General features: G+C 46.3%; 1 protein-coding gene across 2 annotated transcripts in view; it reads right to left on the bottom strand.

Moving 5' to 3' along the window:
• Positions 1–25675, bottom strand: part of LOC143775604 (dual oxidase 1-like) — a 325016-nt gene that overhangs the window by 162864 nt on the left and 136477 nt on the right. For both annotated transcript variants that reach the window (XM_077263942.1, XM_077263940.1), the window contains 3 exons: positions 19552–19689; positions 17651–17767; positions 2329–2531 (listed from right to left, as the gene is read on the bottom strand). In XM_077263942.1, the coding sequence (XP_077120057.1) occupies positions 2329–2531; positions 17651–17767; positions 19552–19689 (458 nt within the window). The remainder of the gene's footprint in view (positions 1–2328; positions 2532–17650; positions 17768–19551; positions 19690–25675) is intronic.

The raw sequence follows: 25675 nt of genomic DNA on the forward strand, positions 1-25675 counted from the left end.
TGCATTTAGCCTACTTTATTCTTTGGCCCTATATCTGTGTTTCCTCCTCATCCTGCCCATTGCCCAGCCACTGCTAGATGAGTCTGCTGGTACATTGACCTAGACCACTACATTCCCCTTGCACTCTACACAGCCAGAATCTGACCCTGCTGAAAGTAAGGTTCCCCTTCCCGCATGTTATACCACCTTACACAGGGACAAAGAGGAAGGTTCAGATGAAAGTGCAGGTTCCTTCATCAGGTGGGGTGGCATACTCGTTGGCGACGTCACTGGCACAGGGCCCCTCAGAGTATGCAAAAGTGTCGCTGCTGGTGGGAGGCGCCCCCGCCGTGCAAACACACCGCTGTACTTTGAGGGGCCCTGTGCCAGTGCCAATGCCAACGAGTGGGCCCCCCCTGCTTGCTTAGGATCACAGCACTTGCAAACTTGACATACTTACCTCTCACTGCTCCACCGCCGTGACGTAGTCCACGTTTCCTGGGCACACTAAAAGCTTGAACCAGCCCTACCCCCCACAACTTTTGCCAAATGACCCCCAATTTCCAATGCCCAACTATTATTATAAAGTTAATTAAGATTGACAAGCTTCAGAAACAAGAATGGATGTTTTTGGCATTAAAATGGGCACTGTAGGTGTTTTCCTGGCCTCCACTCACTGTCGACTATGCTTCCCCATTGACTTGCATTGGGTTTCGTGTTTCGGTCGATCCCCGACTTTTAGCGATAATCGGCCGACTGCACTTGACTCGACTCTGGACAAAGTCGGGTTTCGCAAAACCCGACTCGATCTTAAAAAAATGAACGTCGCTCAACCCTAGACACAGCAGTTGTGGGGACTATCCTGTAAGCACAGCAGCGGAGGACCGCAACACACAAGCGCTAGAAGCTATTTTTTATTTAATTTTTTTTATTTTTTATGGTTATTTTTTCATTTTTTGTGTGTTTTTTTTCACTTGGGTATTGGGTGTATTGGGACACATTTTTTGCTCATAGGGATTTGTAGGGACAGGAGGGCTAGCCGCCGCGGAGTGGGGGCACCAACCACTGAAACTTAGGGTGCCAACCTCCACTGTCAGGTAGGGGCCAATTTAGTACATTTCTAGGGCCCAATAGGATACATTATTGCTATATATCCTTTTTTTTCCCTATGATATATTTATGCTTCTTTGGTACTTGTCTCCAATTTTGGAATACTATTTTAAACTTGAAGGATTAAAAGTTTTATTTTAGGGATCCTGTTGTTTTTCTTTTGTGGTTATTTTTGCCGCTTCGACCAAACCTGAAGGTGGACACATACCCTAACAGGGCACCTGAGAGCCAGCAATACACAAAACATAAATCTAGCAGTCATGCAGACCACTTGTTCTTATCAGTTTCTTGGGGTTATTTAACAAACTGTCTAAGTCTGGTTTCAAATTTGCGTTGGGCAGAGCTGTGGAGGGCTGCGTAGTTCCTCCGTTAAGCCCCGCCCACTGCCGCACCTCTTCCATTCAGCTCCGCCTATGTCGTCATGCATCCCGCGTACCTATCTTTAACATTGTAAAAAAGAAAAATTGGAGGCAGCACACCGTTTGTAGTGAAAAAGAGCTATTTAATCAGCCCAGAAAGCGACATTTCGGTCCCAACAGGAACCTTTCTCAAGCTTGTTGGGACCGAAACGTTGCTTTCTGGGCTGATTAAATAGCTCATTTTCCCTACAAACAGTGTGCTGCCTCCAATTTTTCTTTTTTATAATTGAGGTTTGGTATTTGCCTGGGGGGCTCTGCACCCGGACTCTTTCTTTGTGCTGCTCTAATTCTCTTTTTCTCCTATCTTTAACATTGGGTACGCAGGCCATGCGAATGTATGCAGATGCCTCCGCATGCGTCGTTTTGGCAAAATGCAACATGTTGCATTCGGCGCAGTGTTGAAACGATGCATGCGGAGGCATCTGCATACATTCGCATGCATGCTTTGCTGAAGTCGAGATAATCTATATCTACCACATTTCCCTTATCCACCCAGTCAGATAATTTGGTAGTTGATGATGGAAACTTGTGGATGTAAGCCAATCCATATTAACTATATGCACAAAGCTTTTCAATTTTTACAAATTATTGTCACTCACAGATATACTTATTCTAAAGACCAAATGTACACAATCCTGAACAATATGATTCAAAGATACAGTAGAATTTCTCTTAAACTTCAATGAGAAGACAATTGTAATCTTTTCTAAGAGGTTTTATTACAAATACTGATAACATCAGCAGAAAGGTGAGAAATGAATCTGTGCTGAAACAGAATGATCACAAATACAACAGGCTGTTACATTATCTTATTACTTACCATATCATATTCATTAGGCACTTTTACTAGCAGTGTACGGCATCCATGATTATTAGATTGAATGACATTAAATTGCTGATGATTTTGCATATTGATGGTTCGTGTCAAAGCAAATTTACTATCCAAAATTCTAATCACTTGATGTGAATGGATTTGTATGAGAACGGGACAGATTGGTTCATTTGGACCTTGCCATTCTTGAGCTGGAAAAAAAAATAAAAAATAATATGCACTGTAATCATCCAGAAGAAGAGCAGGGTTGGATTAATGTGGAGCCAAATTTTATCTCATCTCCTAATATTGTTAGTTATTACCTAGTATCCACAATATCACTATACAATTTTATGAAACTATTTTTATGGGATATTATAATCATAATTTACTGTGTCATAGTTTGATAAAGCATACAAGGATAATACAAAAACAACTTGCACAAAACTCTATATTCAGTTAAAGAAGCACTTCCGTCAAAGTTTTTCTCCTTTTAGTATATTGCAATCATCACATTATATAGCACTGTGTATGTACAATTGCTCATTTTGCCCTTCTACCCAGCTAACTCTTCAGTTTTCCATTAAGTCTATAACATCATATGATTAAAAACCACCTAGCTGAATCCTTTTAAGCTCTATGCAGAAATAGGAAGTCTATTTTCCCTGTGTGAGCTAAGCGCCAATGCAAACGTCCTTGGCAGGAGGGAGTAGGGACAAGCTGTGTCAGAAAAGGAATAGTTGAATGATTTATGAAGGGAAAAAACGTCCTGTTTCTACACAGAAAAGTAAAGAATTAACAGCGTAGATGTTAGGTGTCGAGTTCCCGCCTCTGCACAGTGGGAATCTCGAACCATCTCTGCGGCAGTCTCCCATTCTTCTCCAGCTGCAGTGGAGTCTGCTCAGCAGAGACATTGGTCCCAGCGTCTGACTCAGGCTGATACTGGGCGACTGGATACTACAGTTCTTCCAGGATCTTCCTTTGTAGCCAGCGCTGATCAGCAGCGAACAGATCTTTCTGTGACTAAGTCCTCCTTTTCCCATACTGGGCATCTCCCATTGGAGGTCGGGGGTCACATGTGCAGGTCCTGAAGCGGTTCCTGTTGGACCACTAGGAAGGTCCTTGAGTGCTAAAACTATAAAAGGTTCGCATTGCCGCACGGCCATGTGCTAGTTCCAACCCTATGTTATGAGTTCAGCACCAGTGTGCTCATGGTTGTATGTGGTCAGGGTTTGGCTGAAATAATCTCCTAGAATACCAGCACCTCTGGTGAGGAGTTTTGTGTATGTGGATTCAGGGCTGGAGTAGAGTCATTAGAATTCCGCTTGTGTGCTATTCTGACTGCATGACCACTGTTGGCTCTATTAGGTAGCTGTGATCTCCTGTGAGGTTAACAGAGCACGGCGTTCTCTTTTCTTAGTGAATCTGTGAAGTAACAGAGTTCGCTTATACCGCCATATAGTACCGCCTGTTACTAGCAGCAGGTTTCTCTGCTGCACGGTGGACCCTGGGTTGCGAACGCACCTACTGTCTCATATATATATATTCGGTGTGTTCCGCCAACCCTAACAGTAGATGGACAAAATGAGCAATTGTAAGTGCACAATGCTATATAATATGATGATTACGATATATTAAGAAGATAGATACTTTGATGCTTCTTTAATAAATACAGTTCTCTCATGGGTAAACTGTCCAAACACCCAAGTTATTAAAATTAAAGATATGTTTACAGGTGACTGATACATTGGCAATCTGTAGAATATCAACAGCAAAAACAGCACCAAATGCGATTTTGTTGCAAATTTAGTTGTAGAACTGCAGCAAATTTCTCATTCAAGCATAACCACTTTGCTGGTAGTGTAATACGAAGTAAATTTGCAGCAGAAAATATACAGCATATCCATTCTGTGGGGATATATCTTGAAAGTGACTACTTTAATAGTACTCTAGCCTTTAGGAAAATCAATAATGTTTAGTATATACCCTGAATCTTATGCTATTTAGAAAACTTGCTTTGCCTTTCTGTAATTAGCTGTGACAAGCTGATCATTTCCATTTTAATTACATCTTCCAGAGAAATGGTATATTAGTCAGTACTGAATGAAATAAATACTTAACCATGTAATGCAACTCCATTTTGTAATTGATAGTATAATTGAGTGGTTGACAAATGATCATAGAAATGTTTGTTTTTAATATTAATGTTTATTTATCTATCTTTTCAAATGTTAACATCAATTTTAACAATTTTAAATAAGAGCTTAGGTACACAATTGCAGCCAAGTATGGCTTTCTCTAAAATACTCTGTTTCAGGGAAAGCATAGTTAAAAATAATTTGACGAGCCATCTGGGAATTATAGAGAGAGACCTGATTAGTCTGGCACCACCTGCAGTTGCCTTCTTCCTGTTCTGCTCCAGTTGGTTGACAGATGGAAATTGAAGATGGGAGCGTCATTCGTGTCACAGCAGCTAATAATGACCCGCTGCTTGTGAGGGGAATTGTGTGGATTGAAGTTATGCAGGTAGGACACTGGCATGAAAGGAGTGGTTCTGGTGGATCAACCCCCAAGGAAAGGAATGGATATGACATTGGGAATCTAGATCACAGTCTGTTCACTAAGGTAGTACTGGCAACACACTACAACCAACTGGCCAACCCAGAGGGTCTTTCAGCAGGTTGTGAAAAGTTGCAGATTTCAGAAAAGCACCTTGTTTGATCATCTCATGGGCCTATTCAAAGATCCCTCATGTACACCAGTGGTGATTGCACCTTAGAGAGAACAACTGCTGATGTTACCCGTGGCGGCCTATTGAGGCTGAATGGACTGGAGGTGCTGATTGAGCTTATATTCGAGGAAAGGTCTCAGATAAGACCTTTGGTGGCCCATTTGGTAGCAACTGTGAAAGATGGCTATGTGCCCATCTGTTGCATTAACGTGCTAGACAGCAAAATCACTATACCTGGAGGTACGCTGCTGGCTGAAGACTATGTGCCTGATGAAGAGATACTCTGAAGAACAGGATTCAAACTCCAGCAGTTTGGCTTATGCTGTTGAAGTAGCCAGGATGGAAAACCTGACTGCTGAGTGGAATGGTAGAATCACAATGGATCCAATGGGGGTGGTTCGAAAGACTCTGACCCCTGTCCAACAAAAGCTTCAGGAAGATACCTAATCAGAATTTCAGGAAGCCTTTTCTCATCATGGGTAAGATTTTAAATGCTTCTCTACCATCGAGCATGAGAGTCCAACCAGTAGTACTTGCTCAATATGCTACTGTCAGATTCCTCCAAAAGTGTACTAAGAAGTAAAGAACATGGTGGCCAGCATTTTGAACAACAAGGCCATACGAGAGAGCCAGAGTCCTTGGGTGGTGCCAGTGGTCTTGGCACGTAAGAAGGACGGTCCCTCTGCGTCAACTACAGAAAATTAAATGCTCACACAGTGTAAGACTCATATCATCTTTCCTGGATCAAAGAATCACTATTCGCTATGAGTCAGGTTAAGAACTTCTTCACCCTTGACTTGGCTAGCGGATACAGGTATTTATCCTCCAAATAGGACACTACGTGTTCAACAGAATGCCATTTGGGCTTTCAAATGCATCCAGTAGATTTCAGCATCTGATGGAACATTGCCTGGGTGACCTGAACTTTGAGACCGCAGTGATCTACCTGGACGATGTGGTGATGTTTGGACCTCATTTGAGGATCATCTTCAGAAACTATGGCAGGCACTGCAGTGACTGAGACCATGACCTGAAGATCAAGCCCAAGAAATTCCATTTGTTCCAAGAGGGCATAGAATACCTGGTTAACGTGGTGACTCCTGAAGGAGTACAGCCTGTTGCCAGCAAGGTTGAGGCCATCCAGAAGCAGCCTCAGTGAAGAACATTGCAAGAGGTGAGAGCCTTTTTGGGACTGCCAGGCTATTGCTGCCAATTTAACCCAAAATTCGCCCATATAGTTGGTCCTTTGAACTAGCTGCTGAGAGGAACATGTCGAAGGCCTAAGAATCATCCCATTCAGTGGGATCCTCAACAACAGAAAGCTTTTGAGGTTGTGAAAGCTGCCATAACCAGCGCACTGATCCTGTCTTATACAAAACAGTATTGTGGAAAACAAAGGGGTCACCATCACTATTATTAACCCAATTGGGATATAGATGGAATACAATATAATGGGACCAAAAGTAGGACCATAATGGACAAACTGCAAGAATATACACCAAACCAACCAAGAAAGAACAGTCAATAGTCCAGATAAATATAGTTATAAAAAAGCCTTTATTAGAAATAATACCAGGTTAAAACATGACAGAAGGGAAAGATCCCCATGCTACCCATAGCATGCACCAAAAAGGACAGGGGGTAGGTGCCTCTAGCATATATAAATCCACTCATCAACCATTGGATAAAGCTGTAAGCATAAGGGACTTATAGAGTAATAACTGCTTACTTAGGGCAATCAAGTCCACATAAATCAAAGAGGCCCACTCAAGAAATGTGCATAGAAGTACATACCGGTTGATGCAGGGATATACCTAGTGGAGGTAAGCACCCAACCCCCGTCCACCCCGACGTGCGTTTCGGCTGCTGCCTTTCTCAAGGGGTGTGCTAGTGTAGTGCTGGGTTCATTAAATACAAAGAAGGGGCGTAAACAAATCAATCCAATGTGCGGAATAATCAGATGGCATTATCCGGGGCATCCTCATCCCCCTCACGCAGTGCACCTGGACTCCCCACACCGGAAAGCACATGGGGCCCCATGCACTCCCGGGAGGGCAGTACCGTGCTACGCTGGTCAGAGGAGGAAGTTCCGGAGTGCCAAAAGGTCATACAGTATCTGCGCCTGCGCATAGAACAACCCACGGCCATCTTGTTGAAGAACATTAATAGAGACTGCAAGCGGCCATTTTTGATGGTAAATGACATGCGCAGATAGTCCTATACGGCCATCAAACTGAAGACCATGGAATAATCATTAAACATGGCAATATTGAAGACGTCCAGATCAAAATACGAAGCTAGATGGACAGCGCAACACGGACAAATATTCCTATTATAGAAAAGAGGTAAGTATAAAAAATATATCAATTATAATTGATAGCCGTGCACACGCATGCCAATAAAGCGTCGTATTAAAGCTATGAATATACCATAAACACCGCCCATAAAGAATACATACTTATAAAAAATTGATATACGCCCCCTAAAGGAACACAAGAACATAATATAAAGAGGACAAATTAAGAAACAAAGGAAAAAAGGAGAATACAGGAATAATACAAATTAATAGAATAACCATCATACAGAAAAAAATTGAAAATAACAAACCATGAAAAATAATATAAATATTCATAGTAGCAAATATAGTAATTATCAAAACAGCCTAATTGATTGTCCATATGGGGCACCATTCCTCAGATACCATGTCCTTTTTGGTGCATGCTATGGGTAGCATGGGGATCTTTCCCTTCTGTCATGTTTTAACCTGGTATTATTTCTAATAAAGGCTTTTTTATAACTATATTTATCTGGACTATTGACTGTTCTTTCTTGGTTGGTTTGGTGATCTTGTCTTATGCCTGATTTGATACTCTGTTCCTTCTCTACACAGATTGAAGCCTGCATGGTCTGGGAGTGGTGTTATCACAAATAGAGGATGGCCATGAGAGTGTAGTCACCTATCAAAGTCGTTCCTTAAGAGAGACAGAGAGTAACCCCACAAACTATTATTCATTCAGCCTAGAACTACTGGCTTTGGTTTTGGGCCATGACCAATTGATTTGCATAGTACCTAATGGGGGCTGAAGTGGTAGTAATGGCTGATAATCTGTTGGCCCACCTGGAAAGCACCAAACTGGTGGCAATAGAACAGAGTTGGATGGCACAGCTGACTAAGTTTAACTACATTGTCAAGTTTTGAGCAGGAAGGGAAAATGAAAAATGCAGATGGGTTCTGATGTGACCGCCAGCTATATATATCGATGATGAACTTGAGGACACTGAGACCTTCGACTTTGGCCGACTGCTTGTCTTCCAGAGCATGGTACAGTCAAGAGGGGTGGCATCTGGGATGCTAACAGTGCTCAGAAAAGCTCCCACAGATTTGGAACGGGCCCAGAATTACAGACATATGAAGTAGGTGAAATACTGGGTCCAGGCGAATATTTGTCCCTCTACAGAGGAGTGAGCAGGGCTGTCCTCGGAGGGGGAAAAACTGTTGCATCAATGGAAAAACTGATGTGATTCAGGACCTTTTGTGTCATAAGATCTAACTACAGTCAGTAGTACTGCCATAAGGTTGTAATTTCCATGTCATTAGGTCCAGTAGCTGCTTCAGAGGCCCATGAGAGAGGGGCTTATTTTGCGAGCAAAAGGGCTTATAGGTGATCATAGAGAATGGTATACTGCCCAGATCTGGAAAGATGGTAATTAAAGTGTGCAAAAAAATGTCGAGCATGTGGGTTGAGTAAGGGTACTGTCACACAGTACCATTTTGATCGCTACGACGGTACGATTCGTGACGTTCTAGCGATATCGTTACGATATCGCAGTGTCTGACACGCAGCAGCGATCAGGGATCCTGCTGAGAATCGTACGTCGTAGCAGATCGTGTGGAACTTTCTTTCGTCGCTTGATCACCCGCTGACATCGCTGGATCGTTGTGTGTGACAGCGATCCAGCGATGTGTTCGCTTGTAACCAGGGTAAACATCGGGTAACTAAGCGCAGGGCCGCGCTTAGTAACCCGATGTTTACCGTGGTTACCAGCGTAAACGTAAAAAAAAACAAACAGTACATACTCACATTCCGGTGTCTGTCCTCCAGCGTCTCTGCTTCTCTCCACTGTGTGAGCGTCTGCCAGCCGGAAAGCGAGCACAGCGGTGACGTCTGACGTCACCGCTGTGCTTTCCGGCTATGGCGCTTACACAGTGGAGAGAAGCAGAACGCCGGGGACAGACACCGGTATGTAAGTATGTACTGTTTGTTTTTTTTACGTTTACGCTGGTAACCACGGTAAACATCGGGTTACTAAGCGCGGCCCTGCGCTTAGTTACCCGATGTTTACCCTGGTTACCGGGGACTTCGGCATCGCTCCAGCGCCGTGATTGCAACGTGTGACCGCAGTCTACGACGCTGGAGCGATAATCATACGATCGCTGCGACGTCACGGATCGTGCCGTCGTAGCGATCAAAATGGTACTGTGTGACAGTACCCTAAGAGTTTGGAACAGCAGACTCCCATTCAGACCGTCCAGAAGTCTGCTTCACTGGAGATATTTATGATAGACTATGTGCAAATAGTGTACTCCAGTTCGGGACACTCATATTGTTTGGTGATGACTGATCATTTCACTAAATACAGAGCAGCGGTACTTACCAGAGACCAGACCGCAGAATCATCTGCTGAGGTGGTATGTCATCACTTCATTCAAGTGTTTGGATGTTCATTATGATCAGAGAGCATGTTTCCTGGGCACCTTAATGCAAGAGCTCTATTGCCTGTTTGGTATTGAGCAGTCTAGAACAAACCCTATCATCCACAAGGCAACAGTGCGTGTGAATGTTTTAACCGCACCCTCTTTTAAAAGTTGTGGACCCTGGAGAATAAACAAAAGCATGCTGGCCTTTGAACCTGCTCAAAATTCTGTGGGCCTAAAAAAAATCAGGTGCACAATGTGACAGAGTACTCACCCCAAATGCTAATGTTTGGGACGGCAGGTAAAGAGATTTCAGACCTTCACATGCCTGATTCCATGGCTGACCATCCTCAGACCATTACCGCATTGGCCCTGGGTTACAAGTTGTGCTTGAGAATGATGCACAAAGTAGTGGGTTATTGGGTGACCAGTTGTGACACATCATGACCACAGACTGGTGCAGAAGGAAATGTTTGCCCCTGGGGAAAAAGTGCTGGTTAGAGTCCAAAGGCAATCTGGTAAGTTAGATGACCAGTGGCAGGCAGTACAGCATGTGGTGAAAAGGAGAGTGGGGCCCAATATCCTCATGTATGAGTTGCAACCAGTGGGAACTGAGGGGCCGACAAGGAATCTCTATTGCAACATGCTGCAACGGTGCCATTTGATGAACCAGTGGTCATTGAAGCAACACCTGAGCCTGAGTCGGGGAGAGCAGACCCGCCCATACATGTTGATTGGTGGGCTATACCCGCTGCCATGCAGACTGAGGACCCATCTTGTAATATTTCCCCCCAGAGAGACTATTGAACAACTTGTGGTTCCCCCAAGAGTTGATGTACAGGAAAAGATGACTGCCCAAGTCTAACCTGTGGCTGTCCATAGCATTAGTGCATCGTGTAAATCAATGGCTCCGGTCCCATGAAGGATCACTCATGCCACTGTGGGTGTACACCTGCAATGCTATGCGTAGGATGGTTTAGTCAGGGAAAATGTTTCAGGGATGCCAGCCTCTAGTGGGGTGGCATGTAAGATGCTACTAAATAGATTTACAGTATCAGACACCGGCCAAAAAATGTAACTGTTGCCTCTTGGATAGACTCTATGGCAGACCTCATGTTGTTTTTCAGTGCAAGCAGAGAGATGACTGAGGTAAACAAGTGAGAGAGAAATCTACTGCCATCCTGGGAGCTCTGAGTTTGTTGTGTACCGGAAACTGACCAGAGTACTGCAGAAACTTATACATTTTTTCCGTAAAGCCTGTTAGAGTAAAAGAATTACTTTGGCTCAACAACTACATTTGGAAGAATATTTGAATCCCCCTCCCCCCCGGCATCTGCTGTGATGTGGAGGGCCTCTTGCTAGCCTATCTGGCTGAAGCTACGCTCCAAGTGACAAGTGCATCAGCCTCCCTCTTCTGTGACCAGGTTTTGTTCTGTAAATCCTGACCTCAGGCCCCACCACAGTGATCATGGTGCGAGCATGCACGCAGATTTAGAGAGTTTGGGGCCAAACGTAGATTCTCACCTAGAGACATTTGCTAGTAGAACTGGATGACCAAGATCTAAATACTCACCTTATTAGGAGGAAATTGTATATGTATAGAGAGAATTGTTAAGTTTGTGAACTTAATTATTCCCTTGACCTGGTTAACTCTCAGTTACTGCATTAGGTAGAAGCACAGGTCAGGCAAACTATAGTGTATCTGATAGAACATTAGTTGTGCAGCAAAGCGTCCTAGCCGACTCGAGCTAGGTGTGTGTGTGAAATTTAGCTATTTTTTTTGCATTGCCTGGGTAACTGACTTTCTGTTGTCAGTAAAAAGTAGTTCCTTGATAAATTGTCTGGTTGTGTTCTTTGTCCTCGGGCACTGTATTCTGGGAGAGACCACCATGGTACATGGTCTACAAGTAACTGAACTTGACCAAATTATTTTCCTGAATGGACCAGTTTATAGTAAAGAAAGTTAGCTAGCATCTTGTGGTTTCACTGTGATTGTGATTCCTGAAAACTAACCTGCCAGGTCAGGACAAGTCTGCTGTATGTATCAGAACTTTACACTACAGTGAGAACTAGTGTTGAGCATTCCGATACTGCAAGTATCGGGTATCGGCCGATACTTGCTGTATCGGAATTTCCGATACCGAGATCCGATACTTTTGTGGTATCGGGTATCGGGTATCGCAACAACATTAATGTAATAATGTGTAAAAAAGAGAATTAAAATAAAAAATATCGCTATACTCACCTGTCCGACGCAGCCGGGACCTCAGCGAGGGAACCGGCAGCGTTGTTTGTTTAAATTTCGCGCTTTTACTTGGTTACGTGAAGTCCCGGCTTGTGATTGGTCAGGGCGGCCATGTTGCCGGGACGCGGACCAATCACAGCAAGCCGTGACGAAATTACGTCACGGCTTGCTGTGATTGGTCCGCGTCCCGGCAACATGGCCGCCATTAACCAATCACAAGCCGTGACGTCACGGGAGGCTGGACATGTGCGTATTTTGAAAAGCGCGCGTGTCCAGCCTCCAGTGACATCCCGGCAACATGGCCGCCATTAACCAATCACAAGCCGGGACGTCACGGGAGGCTGGACATGCGCGTATTTTGAAAAGCGCGCGTGTCCAGCCTCCAGTGACGTCCCGGCAACATGGCCACCATTAACCAATCACAAGCCGGGACGTCACGGGAGGCTGGACATGCGCGTATTTTGAAAAGCGCGCGTGTCCAGCCTCCAGTGACGTCCCGGCAACATGGCCGCCATTAACCAATCACAAGCCGGGACGTCACTGGAGGCTGGACACGCGCGCTTTTTAAAATACGCGCGTGTCCAGCCTCCCGTGACGTCACGGCTTGTGATTGGTTAATGGCGGCCATGTTGCCGGGACGCGGACCAATCACAGCAAGCCGTGACGTAATTTTGTCACGGCTTGCTGTGATTGGTCCGCGTCCCGGCAACATGGCGCCGTGACCAATCATAAGCCGGGACGTCACTGGAGGCTTTTAAAAGCGCAAATTTTAAACAAACAACGCTGCCGGTTCCCTCGCTGAGGTCCAGGCTGCGTCGGAGAGGTGAGTATAGCAATATTTTTTATTTTAATTCTTTCTTTTACACATTAATATGGTTCCCAGGGCCTGAAGGAGAGTTTCCTCTCCTTCAGACCCTGGGAACCATCAGGAATACCGTCCGATACTTGAGTCCCATTGACTTGTATTGGTATCGGGTATCGGTATCGGATTGGATCCGATACTTTGCCGGTATCGGCCGATACTTTCCGATACCGATACTTTCAAGTATCGGACGGTATCGCTCAACACTAGTGAGAACCTGTCTTTGTTCTGACTCATACACATTATTGAACAATCTGGGAAAAAGGTATACAAGCCTAGAGCAGGGTCTGAGAAAATGGTACCTAACAAAAATTCAAAGAACATTAACCCCTTACTGACCTCGGACGGGATAGTACGTCCGAGGTCAGCTCCCCTGCTTTGATGCAGGGCTCCGCGGTGAGTCCGCATCAAAGCCGGGACATGTCAGCTGTTTTGTACAGCTGACATGTGCCCGCAATAGCGGCGGGTGAAATCGCGATTCACTCGCCGCTATTAACTAGTTAAATGCCGCTGTCAAACGCAGACAGTGGCATTTAACTACCGCATCCGGCCGGGCGGCCGGAAATGACGTCATCGCCGACCCCCGTCACATGATCGGAGGTCGGCGATGCTTCAGTATTTTAACCATAGAGGTCCTTGAGACCTCTATGGTTACTGATCGCCGGTAGCTGTGAGCGCCACCCTGTGGTCGGCGCTCACAGCACACCTGCATTTCTGCTGCATAGCAGCGATCTTATGAACGCTGCTATGTAGCAGAGCCGATCGTGCTGTGCCTGCTTCTAGCCTCCCATGGGGGCTATTGAAGCATGGCAAAAATTTAAAAAAAAGTAAAAAAAAATGTGAAAAAAATAAAAAAAATATAAAAGTTTGAATCACCCCCCTTTCGCCCCAATCAAAATAAATCAATAAAAAAAAAAATCAAACCTACACATATTTGGTATCGCCACGTTCAGAATTGCCCGATCTATTAATAAAAAAAAGCATTAACCTGATCGCTAAACGGTGTAACGAGAAAAAAATTTGAAACGCCAGAATTACGTTTTTTTGGTCGCCGCGACATTGCATTAAAATGCAATAACGGGCGATCAAAAGAATGTATCTGCACCAAAATGCTATCATTAAAAACGCCAGTTCGGCACACAAAAAATAAGCCCTCACCTGACTCCAGATCACGAAAAAAATGGAGACGCTACGAGTATCGGAAAATGGAGCTTTTTTTTTTTTTGCAAAGTTTGGAATTTTTTTTCACCACTTAGATGAAAAATAACCTAGTCATGTTAGGTGTCTATGAACTCGTACAGACCTGGAGAATCATAGTGGCAGGTCAGTTTTAGCATTTAGTGAACCTAGCAAAAAAGCCAAGCAAAAAACAAGTGTGGGATTGCACTTTTTTTGCAATTTCACTGCACTTGGAATTTTTTTCCCATTTTCTAGTACACGACAAGGTAAAACCAATGATGTTGTTCAAAAGTACAACTCGTCCCGGAAAAAATAAGCCCTCACATAGCCAAATTGACGGAAAAATAAAAAAGTTATGGCTCTGGGAAGGAGGGAAGTGAAAAACGAACACGGGAAAATGGAAAATCCCAAGGTCATGAAGGGGTTAAAGAGAGAATCCTTAATTGAATCCTTGAAGTGATATTTCCATGTCAGACATTTGTGGCATACCCACAGGAATCAAGAATTCTAAAAGATATTGGAAAATACAATAGCGACAACTATTTGAACCAACCAAAGCATACATAGGAGAGAACACAGTGGCACGGGATTCAGCTAGAACTTTCTGGGTAGAAACCATTGTTGACCATGTGAACCACCAAACTTTCTTAACGTATCAAAATGGGCTTATATTTACTTCATGCACGAACACTCAGTTGAATGAGAATTCTTGTTTCTTGCTTAGACTAACCTTTCTGCTCGCCAACCTGCACATGCTATTCTTCTGACGTGTGATGCTCTAACCCCAAATGCTTATTCCTACCTTAGATACCCCTCATGATTCTGCAGTACCTCTATGTACCTCTATGTACCACAATGGAAAACATACACCATTATCCTAGAGGTTTTAAACCTGCCCAACTCTTATTCGTACTCCCATTGCTATATTATGAATTTGTCCAGAGGCGGCAAATTTAAGTTGAAAACATTCGTAACTTGATACCATAACTCTATGAAAATCTAGTAATTTGTTCTTAAAGCACCACTCCAGCGTTTTTTTTTTCACTGCTGGAGTGGTGCTTAAATAAGTCCTCTGCCACTGGTCATATAATCACACTCTGGCGTCATCACTGTTTTTCAGCGTTGGTCCAGTCCCACAGCACCATCTTGTGAGTAACAGCTTCTGAATGGCTGGAACTCAGAAGCTACATCACAAGCTCTCAATTCAAGTCTACAGGTCCTTCTCAAAAAATTAGCATATAGTGTTAAATTTCATTATTTACCATAATGTAATGATTACAATTAAACTTTCATATATTATAGATTCATTATCCACCAACTGAAATTTGTCAGGTCTTTTATTGTTTTAATACTGATGATTTTGGCCTACAACTCCTGATAACCCAAAAAACCTGTCTCAATAAATTAGCATATCAAGAAAAGGTTCTCTAAACGACCTATTACCCTAATCTTCTGAATCAACTAATTAACTCTAAACACATGCAAAAGATACCTGAGGCTTTTAAAAACTCCCTGCCTGGTTCATTACTCAAAACCCCCATCATGGGTAAGACTAGCGACCTGACAGATGTCAAGAAGGCCATCATTGACACCCTCAAGCAAGAGGGTAAGACCCAGAAAGAAATTTCTCAACAAATAGGCTGTTCCCAGAGTGCTGTATCAAGGCACCTCAATGGTAAGTCTGTTGGAAGGAAACAATGTGGCAGAAAATGCTGTACAATGAGAAGAGGTGACCGGACCCTGAGGAAGATTGTGGAGAAGGACCGATTCCAGACCTTGGGGAACCTGAGGAAGCAGTGGACTGAGTCTGGTGTGGAAACATCCAGAGCCACCGTGCACAGGCGTGTGCAGGAAATGGGCTACAGGTGCCGCATTCCCCAGGTAAAGCCACTTTTGAACCATAAACAGCAGCAGAAGCGCCTGACCTGGGCTACAGAGAAGCAGCACTGGACTGTTGCTAAGTGGTCCCAAGTACTTTTTTCTGATGAAAGCAAATTTTGCATGTCATTCGGAAATCAAGGTGCCAGAGTCTGGAGGAAGACTGGGGAGAAGGAAATGCCAAAATGCCTGAAGTCCAGTGTCAAGTACCCAGTCAGTGATGGTGTGGGGTGCCATGTCAGCTGCTGGTGTTGGTCCACTGTGTTTCATCAAGGGCAGGGTCAATGCAGCTAGCTATCAGGAGATTTTGGAGCACTTCATGCTTCCTGGCACCTGCTCACAGTGCCAAAACCACTGGTAAATGGTTTACTGACCATGGTATTACTGTGCTCAATTGGCCTGCCAACTCTCCTGACCTGAACCCCATAGAGAATCTGTGGGATATTGTGAAGAGAAAGTTGAGAGACGCAAGACCCAACACTCTGGATGAGCTTAAGGCCGCTATTGAAGCATCCTGGGCCTCCATAACATCTCAGCAGTGTCACAGGCTGATTGCCTCCATGCCACGCCGCATTGAAGCAGTCATTTCTGCCAAAGGATTCCCGACCAAGTATTGAGTGCATAACTGAACATTATTATTTGATGGTTTTTTTGTTTGTTATTAAAAAACACTTTTATTTGATTGGACGGGTGAAATATGCTAATTTATTGAGACAGGTTTTTTGGGTTATCAGGAGTTGTAGGCCAAAATCATCAGTATTAAAACAATAAAAGACCTGACAAATTTCAGTTGGTGGATAATGAATCTATAATATATGAAAGTTTAATTGTAATCATTACATTATGGTAAATAATGAAATTTAACACTATATGCTAATTTTTTGAGAAGGACCTGTATGAGAGCAGAATGAGGCTTTCATAGACTTACATTGATTAGTGACTTCCGGCTCACTCCATTATACTCTGGAGCAGCTGGCAGGCAAAAACTGCAGGAGACAGACCGGAGTGGTGGCGAAAACAGATGAAAATGCTGGAAGGTGAGTATCAGACAGACAGGGGATTGGATTTTACGCAGCACTCCAGCTGAAACAAAAAAAAAAAACTGCTGGAGTGGTCCTTTTAGCTACAATGACCCAGGATATCATTGTGTGTTGAAAATATTAAAACCTGAGGGTATTGTAACTTGAGTAACTACTGTCTATTCTGTAAGATATAGGAAACAGCAATAATTAGACTTATCATGCAGGTGTCTTTGCTATTGTTTCTTCTAATTTTCCAAAAGCTCCTTACTAACTACTAATTCTGAGAATATTCTCAATGCTTAATGTGTTGGAACTATGAAAAAAACCTCTTTCTTACAATATGTTTGCCTGGATTGTTGAGTTTTATAAAGCATAATTGTTGCACATTGCAACCGTACAGACATCTCATTTTTAATCTGCACCAGGGGTGAAATCTTTATTTTGATTGTTTATGATTATGAGCAAAACTGATTTTGTTAGAATAGATTTTATGCAAAGATTATATAATCGAGTTCTGAATATATATTTAGAGAACTAGATGATTCTCAGTAAAAATGATTACCACCACTACATAATACATATTATTCCATGAAAGTCTAGTTAAATTAGTTTTCTGTCTGTATTATCACACTAAATTATACCAAAATGCAAAGACAGAATTTTCATCACATTATGTAAAATATATATTAAAAATGAAAGCTATGAAGTGCAGGCTTACCTGCAGTTCCTTCAGCAGATAGAACTGTTTTCATACTGGATACTGTTCGCTTCGTCTGGATTTTCTTGAAGTCTCTTTTACGAGATTGAGCAACTATCCAAGCAATAAAAAGACTCACTAAAAGTAGAAAATAAAAAAGGAAAATGAGTGAGATTAAATAGGAAACAATATTTATACTGTGTCATAAAATGCAGATAATGAAGTCATTTTACAGTGTGCTTATGCTTGGAAAAAAAATTCTTCAAATTTTTAATGAAAACAGTCAACAAGCTTGATGTCAGACTAACAATTGTGCTCTGAGCTTCTATCATGCAATAGAAAATATGACGTCCCCCATACAAAATAGACTAAAGTTGGCCCACAGGTAGGCTACGTTCATATTTGTGTTGTTGGGCGCAGCGTCGTCGACGCATACCGACGCATGCGTCATGCGCCCCTATCTTTAACATGGGGGGCGCATGAACATGTGCTGGTATGCATTGTACTGCATTTTACGACGCATGCCTCATATTGACGCACAGACAGAGCGAAGAGGACACTACTTGTAGCGTTTTCCCTGCGCCGAAATTCCTGCTCTGTACAATCTTATGACAACGCATGCGTCGCAAAACGCTGCGTTGTGTACATGTGTTGTTGGTTGCGTCGCGTCACTGACGCTGCGCCCAACAACGCAAATGTGAACGTAGCCTTAGAAGGTTTGACAAACAGTCTGATATATATGGGGGCCTCCCAACTCTCCTGATGATGTACGGAGAAGAGAAGAATCCAGTCTGTTGAATTTCAGTAGTAGATCTTTTTGTTCTTCCTGTACACAAGTCGCTGGAAAAGCAGAATGATAATTTGGACAACAGAAATCTAATCTATATGAGAGACTTGAGACCTAATACACATTTAATGGCTTTTGGACAATGCTTCACCCGAACGTTCATCGGACAGCCATCTCGGCCGTCTCTTCCACACATAGGATCACATATTCTCTCATTTGTTCTCCGTGAGATAGCTGCTGACAGATATCTCTGCCGGCGTCTTATCTCCAGGACAAAAAAGTGAATGGCAATCTGAAATTGGATATGCCCGATAAACATCTGCCCTCACAATTAGTTAGTGGCATCCCCATACATATTAGAGTGTCAGCTGAACATGTCAATATGAGCCGAAGTGGCCCTTATTAATCTAATGTGTGTGAGAGACTTTAATGTTTCCATCTGCATAAAATATGGTGTTAAGATAGAATTTTTAGAATGCAGATAAACAGAACAGTATCTGTGTAGAAATTTCAGCTTTAAAGCTTGCAGAGTCATCAGTGCAGCTCTCAAGTATGATATATATTGCAATCCAGTATCACTACTAGATATGTGACCTAAATACATTTACTGTATTTACAATGTTGCCCACCTTTTTATATATTCATGAAGTAGCATGAGGAAGAGAAATGTGTCAAATACACCAGTAATGCCTCACAATTAGTGATGAGCGAGTTTACTCGTTGCTCGGGTTTTCCCGAGCATGCTCAGGTGATCTCCGAGTATTTGTGACTGCTCAGAGATTTAGTTTTTGTTGACACAGCTGCATGATTTACAGCTGCTAGCCAGCCTGAGTACATGTGGTGGTTGCCCGATTGCTAGGGAATCCTCACATGTATTCAAGCTGTCTATCAGCTGTAAATTATGCAGCTGAGGCAAGGATAACTAATTCTTCGAGAATTACAAATACTTGGAGATCACCCGAGCAATGAGTATACTCGCTCATCACTACTCACAATGTATTATGCTTCACACAAAATAGCCTTGTTTTCACTTTGTAAGTTATTGTTCTTTCTACTGATTAATATATAGTGTTGATTCTGAAGTGCATCTGTGTAACTTTTCCTATATAGAAATAATAAAGCTAAATCTACAAACCTAATGGAAAAGAGCAAATAATCACAATGAGACTGCTGTATCCAAGTATACATCCTTCAAAGTAATCAATGGCAGTGAAAGGAGCACATGGTGGAAGCATTGTAGATAAGGTCAGCTCTGGCTGAGGACAAGGATCACCTGAAAATAGAAACAGATTCTAATAACCAGGAATATGGATGTCTGAGATGTATACCTTATTTTATGTAAATCAAACTTTTCTCCATGAGCTTCTTCAGAGTCCCTGAATAAAAGAAACGCTGACATTTCTGTACTCGTGAAATTGTGATAGCCTTGGAGTAACATGTTGTATTTATTACCCATTGGGTCTACAAAATCCCCAAAGACGCATTAGATAACTGCCGGCTGAAACCATTGGCCGATAACTCCCCTGACTCCCACATACACAGGAATACATGGCAGTGACTTTTGTGTTCTCTATGACAAAGCCGTCTGGCAGCAACTTTTCTCCCGCAGATCAAAGGGACAGGCTGTTGGAAATCCTTTAGGTCAGATGTTTCTCTGCCCCAACCTCTTCATTTATCTTCCCAGGGAAGCAGTAAATAGCCTATAGGTATCTATATGCCAACTTAGCACTCTCCAGAAGTAGAAACTTTAGCCCTTATGCCCACTTTGTACTGAGACATTCATTGACAGGCATGATGCACAGGGTTATTATTTGGCAGATGCTATCCACTGCAATGCAGTTCTACGTGCTACTGGCTAACACAGAATACAGGGAACAGTTTCTGCCTTTCACATATTGATCTTTGACAAAATCGTATTTAAAATTTGACCAACATAGCCCTTAGTAACAAAAAAAGTACTCCATCTAAAATTTGTACATGCTTGAAGGAAGAATCTCACATTAAACTAGATGGGCATTTCCTGAAGGAAATACATGGTGCTTGAACAGCGCTGCCAGCTTTACAGCAGCACTTTTCACACACGGGACCAGGGGGGCCGCTTACGTTTCCACACCCGGGACCAGGGCGCACTTACTTTTCCACACCCGGGACCGGGGCGCACTTACTTTTGCACACGGGGCCGGGGGCGCACTTACTTTTGCACACGGGGCCGGGGGCGCACTTACTTTTGCACACGGGGCCGGGGGCGCACTTACTTTTGCACACGGGGCCGGGGGCGCACTTACTTTTGCACACGGGGCCGGGGGCGCACTTACTTTTGCACACGGGGCCGGGGGCGCACTTACTTTTGCACACGGGGCCGGGGGCGCACTTACTTTTGCACAAGGGGTCGGGGGCGCACTTACTTTTGCACACGGGGCCGGGGGCGCACTTACTTTTGCACATGGGGCCGGGGGCGCACTTACTTTTGCACACGGGGCCGGGGGCGCACTTACTTTTGCACAAGGGGTCGGGGGCGCACTTACTTTTGCACACGGGGCCGGGGGCGCACTTACTTTTGCACATGGGGCCGGGGGCGCACTTACTTTTGCACACGGGGCCGGGGGCGCACTTACTTTTGCACACGGGGCCGGGGGCGCACTTACTTTTGCACACGGGGCCAGGGACGCACTTACTTTTGCACACGGGGCCGGGGGCGCACTTACTTTTGCACACGGGGCCGGGGGCGCACTTACTTTTGCACAAGGGGCCGGGGGCGCACTTACTTTTGCACACGGGGCCGGGGGCGCACTTACTTTTGCACACGGGGCCGGGGGCGCACTTACTTTTGCACACGGGGCCGGGGGCGCACTTACTTTTGCACACGGGGCCGGGGGCGCACTTACTCTTGCACACGGGGCCGGGGGCGCACTTACTTTTGCACACGGGGCCGGGGGCACACTTACTTTTGCACACGGGGCCGGTGGCGCACTTACTTTTCACACATGGTGCCGGGGGGGCACTTACTTTTCACACACGGGGCCGGGGGGGCACTTACTTTTGCACACGGGGCCGGGGGCGCACTTACTTTTGCACACGGGGCCGGGGGCGCACTTACTTTTCACACACGGGGCCGGGGGGCACTTACTTTTCACACACGGGGCCGGAGGGGCACTTACTTTTCACACACGGGGCCGGGGGGGCACTTACTTTTCACACACGGGGCCGGGGGGGGCACTTACTTTTCACACACGGGGCCCGGGGGGCACTTACTTTTCACACACGGGACGAGAGGGTGTCATAGTCACTTTATTCTGATGTTTGACTTTGATAAATGATCATGTCCTAAAATGGACACCGTACATTTGCATAGCTGCCATCTTTGGAAGGTCAAGTTGGGGGTAATGGAAAGTTCGCCATTATTTCATATGGGAAATTTATTTTTTTAAATGCGATTTAAATAAAATCTACATATCGGATCGACTATAAAAGTCATAGCACACCTGTCCCCACCGAGGCCTTCGAAACGCCGCCTGAACGGGGTCTCTGCGCCGAGCGGTTCGGGCCGCATTAATTGCGGAAAACGCGGAGAAGAATAATAATAATAATAATAATAACTAGATGGGTATTTCCTGAAGGAACTACAGATAGTGCTTTGGAATGGTGCCCGGGCTGCCCCTGCAAGACTTTCACACTTGGGTGCCCCTCAGGCGGTCCGATTTGGTGGGTTGGGTCAATCTGGGTCTGATTTTGTGGGCGGGGTAAATCTAGGTCCGATTCGGTGGGCGGGGTCACTTTTGGTCCGATTCTGTGGGCGCGGCCACTCTGGGTCCGATTCGGTGGGCGGAGCCACTCTGGGTCCGATTTGGTGGGCGGGGCACCTTAGGGACCAATTTGGTGGGTGGGGTCACTCGGTCCGATTTGGTGGGCTGGGCACCTCAGGGTCTGATTTGGTGGGCTGGGCACCTCAGGGTCCGATTTGGTGGGTGGGGTCACTCTGGGTCCGATTTGGTGGGCGGGGTCACTCTGGGCCCGATTTGGTGGAAGGGGTCACTCTGGGTCCGATTTGGTGGAAGGGGTCACTCTGGGTCTGATTTGGTGGAAGGGGTCACTCTGGGTCCGATTTGGTGGGCGGAGCCACTCTGGGTCCGATTTGGTGGGCGGGGTCACTCTGGGTCTGATTTAGGGGGCGGGGTCACTCTGGGTCCGATTTGGTGGGCCGGGCCCCTCGGGGTCCGATTTGGTGGGCCGGGCCTCTCGGGTTCCGAATTGGTGAGCGGGGTAATCTACTATCTAATTATCTAAGGGCACTTCCGTCTTTCTGTCTCACAACACCGCTACGTCATCATCTCGTGAGACCGCAATGCACTCTTGGGACCGGAGCGCGCAACAAGCATCGGGTACCGGCCACTCCAGGTGCAACAAGCATCGTGTACCGGCCGCTCTAGGAGGTGCAACAACCATCAGATACCGGCCGCTCCAGGAGGTGAGTATGTAACTTTTTTATTTTAATTCTTTTTTTTTTAACAGGGATATGCAGTATACTATGTGACTGGACAATATACTACGTGACTGGGCAGTATAACTACGTGGCTCTGCGCTGTATACTGCGTGGCTCTGTGCTGTATACTGCGTGGCTCTGCGCTGTATACTACGCGGCTCTGCGCTGTATACTACGCGGCTCTGCGCTGTATACTGCGTGGCTCTGCGCTGTGTACTGCGCGGCTCTGCGCTGTGTACTGCACGGCTCTGCGCTGTGTACTGCGCGGCTCTGCACTGTGTACTGCGCGTTCTGCGCTGTATACTGCGCGGCTCTGCGCTGTATACTGCGCAGCTCTGCGCAGCTCTGCGCTTTGTACTGCGCGGCTCTGCGCTATATACTGTGTGGCTCTTCGCTGTATACTACGCGGCTCTGCGCTGTGTACTGCGCGGCTCTGCGCTGTGTACTGCGCGTGTCCGTGCTGTGTACTGCGCGTGTCTGCGCTGTATACTGCGGGGCTCTGCACTGTATACTGCGGGGCTCTGCGCTGTATACTACGCGGCTCAGCGCTGTATACTGCGCGGCTCTGTGCTGCATACTGCGTGGCTCTACGCTGCGTACTGCGCGGCTCTGCGCTGTATACTGGGTGGCTCTGCGCTGTGTACTGCGCGGCTCTGTGCTGTGTAATGTGCGGCTCTGCACTGTGTACTGCGCGGCTCTGCGCTGTGTACTGCGCGGCTCTGCGCTTTATACTGTGCGGCTCTGCGCTCTGTACTGCGCGGCTCTGCGCTGTGTACTGCGCAGCTCTGCGCTGTATACTGCGCGGCTCTGCGCTGTGTACTGCGCGGCTCTGCGCTGTGTACTGCGCGGCTCTGCGCTGTGTACTGCTCGGCTCTGCGCTGTGTACTGCGCGGCTCTGCGCTGTGTACTGCGCGGCTCTGCGCTGTGTACTGCGCGGCTCTGCGCTGTGTACTGCACGGCTCTGCGCGGTATACTGCGCGGCTCTGCGCTTTATACTGTGCGGCTCTGCGCTCTGTACTGCACGGCTCTGCGCTGTCTACTGCGCGGCTCTGCGCTGTGTACTGCTCGGCTCTGCGCTGTGTACTGCGCGGCTCTCCGCTTTATACTGCGCGGCTCTGCGCTTTATACTGCGCGGCTTTGCGCTGTGTACTGCATGGCTCTGCGCTGTGTACTGCGCGGCTCTGCGCTGTGTACTGCACGGCTCTGCGCTGTGTACTGCACGGCTCTGCGCTTTATACTGCGCGGCTCTGCGCTGTGTACTGCATGGCTCTGCGCTGTGTACTGCGCGGCTCTGCGCTGTGTACTGCACGGCTCTGCGCTTTATACTGCGCGGCTCTGCGCTGTGTACTGCACGGCTCTGCGCTGTGTACTGCGCGGCTCTGCGCTGTGTACTGCGCGGCTCTGCGCTTTATACTGCGCGGCTCTGCGCTTTATACTGCGCGGCTCTGCGCTGTGTACTGCGCGGCTCTGCTCTGTGTACTGCGCGGCTCTGCGCTGTGTACTGCACGGCGCTGCGCTTTATACTGCGCGGCTCTGCGCTGTGTACTGCACGGCTCTGCGCTGTGTACTGCGCGGCTCTGCGCTGTGTACTGCACGGCGCTGCGCTTTATACTGCGCGGCTCTGCGCTGTGTACTGCATGGCTCTGCGCTGTGTACTGCGCGGCTCTGCGCTGTGTACTGCACGGCTCTGCGCTTTATACTGCGCGGCTCTGCGCTGTGTACTGCACGGCTCTGCGCTGTGTACTGCGCGGCTCTGCGCTGTGTACTGCGCGGCTCTGCGCTTTATACTGCGCGGCTCTGCGCTTTATACTGCGCGGCTCTGCGCTGTGTACTGCGCGGCTCTGCTCTGTGTACTGCGCGGCTCTGCGCTGTGTACTGCACGGCGCTGCGCTTTATACTGCGCGGCTCTGCGCTGTGTACTGCACGGCTCTGCGCTGTGTACTGCGCGGCTCTGCGCTGTGTACTGCACGGCTCTGCGCTTTAAACTGCGTGGCTCTGCGCTGTGTACTGCACGGCTCTGCGCTGTGTACTGCGCGGCTCTGCGCTGTGTACTGCGCGGCTCTGCGCTGTGTACTGCGCGGCTCTGCGCTGTGTACTGCACGGCTCTGCGCTTTATACTGCGCGGCTCTGCGCTGTGTACTGCACGGCTCTGCGCTGTGTACTGCGCGGCTCTGCGCTGTGTACCGCACGGCTCTGCGCTTTATACTGCGCGGCTCTGCGCTGTGTACTGCACGGCTCTGCGCTGTGTACTGCGCGGCTCTGCGCTGTGTACTGCGCGGCTCTGCGCTTTATACTGCGCGGCTCTGCGCTGTGTACTGCGCGGCTCTGCGCTGTGTACTGCACGGCTCTGCACTGTATACTGCGTGGCTGTGCAATATACTACGTGGACATGCATATTCTAGAATACCCGATGAGTTAGAATCGGGCCACAGTCTAATAATCATAAGACTACGGATAGTGGTTTGGAATTGTGCTGTACTGTCACTTTAAGAGCTGATATTATCTGACAAAACTTGTGACCTGGTGAGCTGATGTAGATTTCATAGGAGTTGGCATAGTAACTGTGTCTGACTGCGCATATCAATGAGCTAATCAGCCAGGTGGCAGTTATTTTTAGAAATTGCCTCAGAAACCAGCCCATTATAAACGTATAGGAAAATTTCTCCATTGAAACGCATTGAAAGACTTTTTTCAAACACAAATTGCGCAAAAACTACAAATCCGATCGACACGAAAAATACTTAGCACACCTCTCAGGAATGCTGGCTTCGAAATGACA

This window comes from Ranitomeya variabilis, chromosome 5 (genome assembly GCF_051348905.1).
Source record: "Ranitomeya variabilis isolate aRanVar5 chromosome 5, aRanVar5.hap1, whole genome shotgun sequence".
Classification (NCBI taxonomy): Eukaryota; Metazoa; Chordata; class Amphibia; order Anura; family Dendrobatidae; genus Ranitomeya; species Ranitomeya variabilis.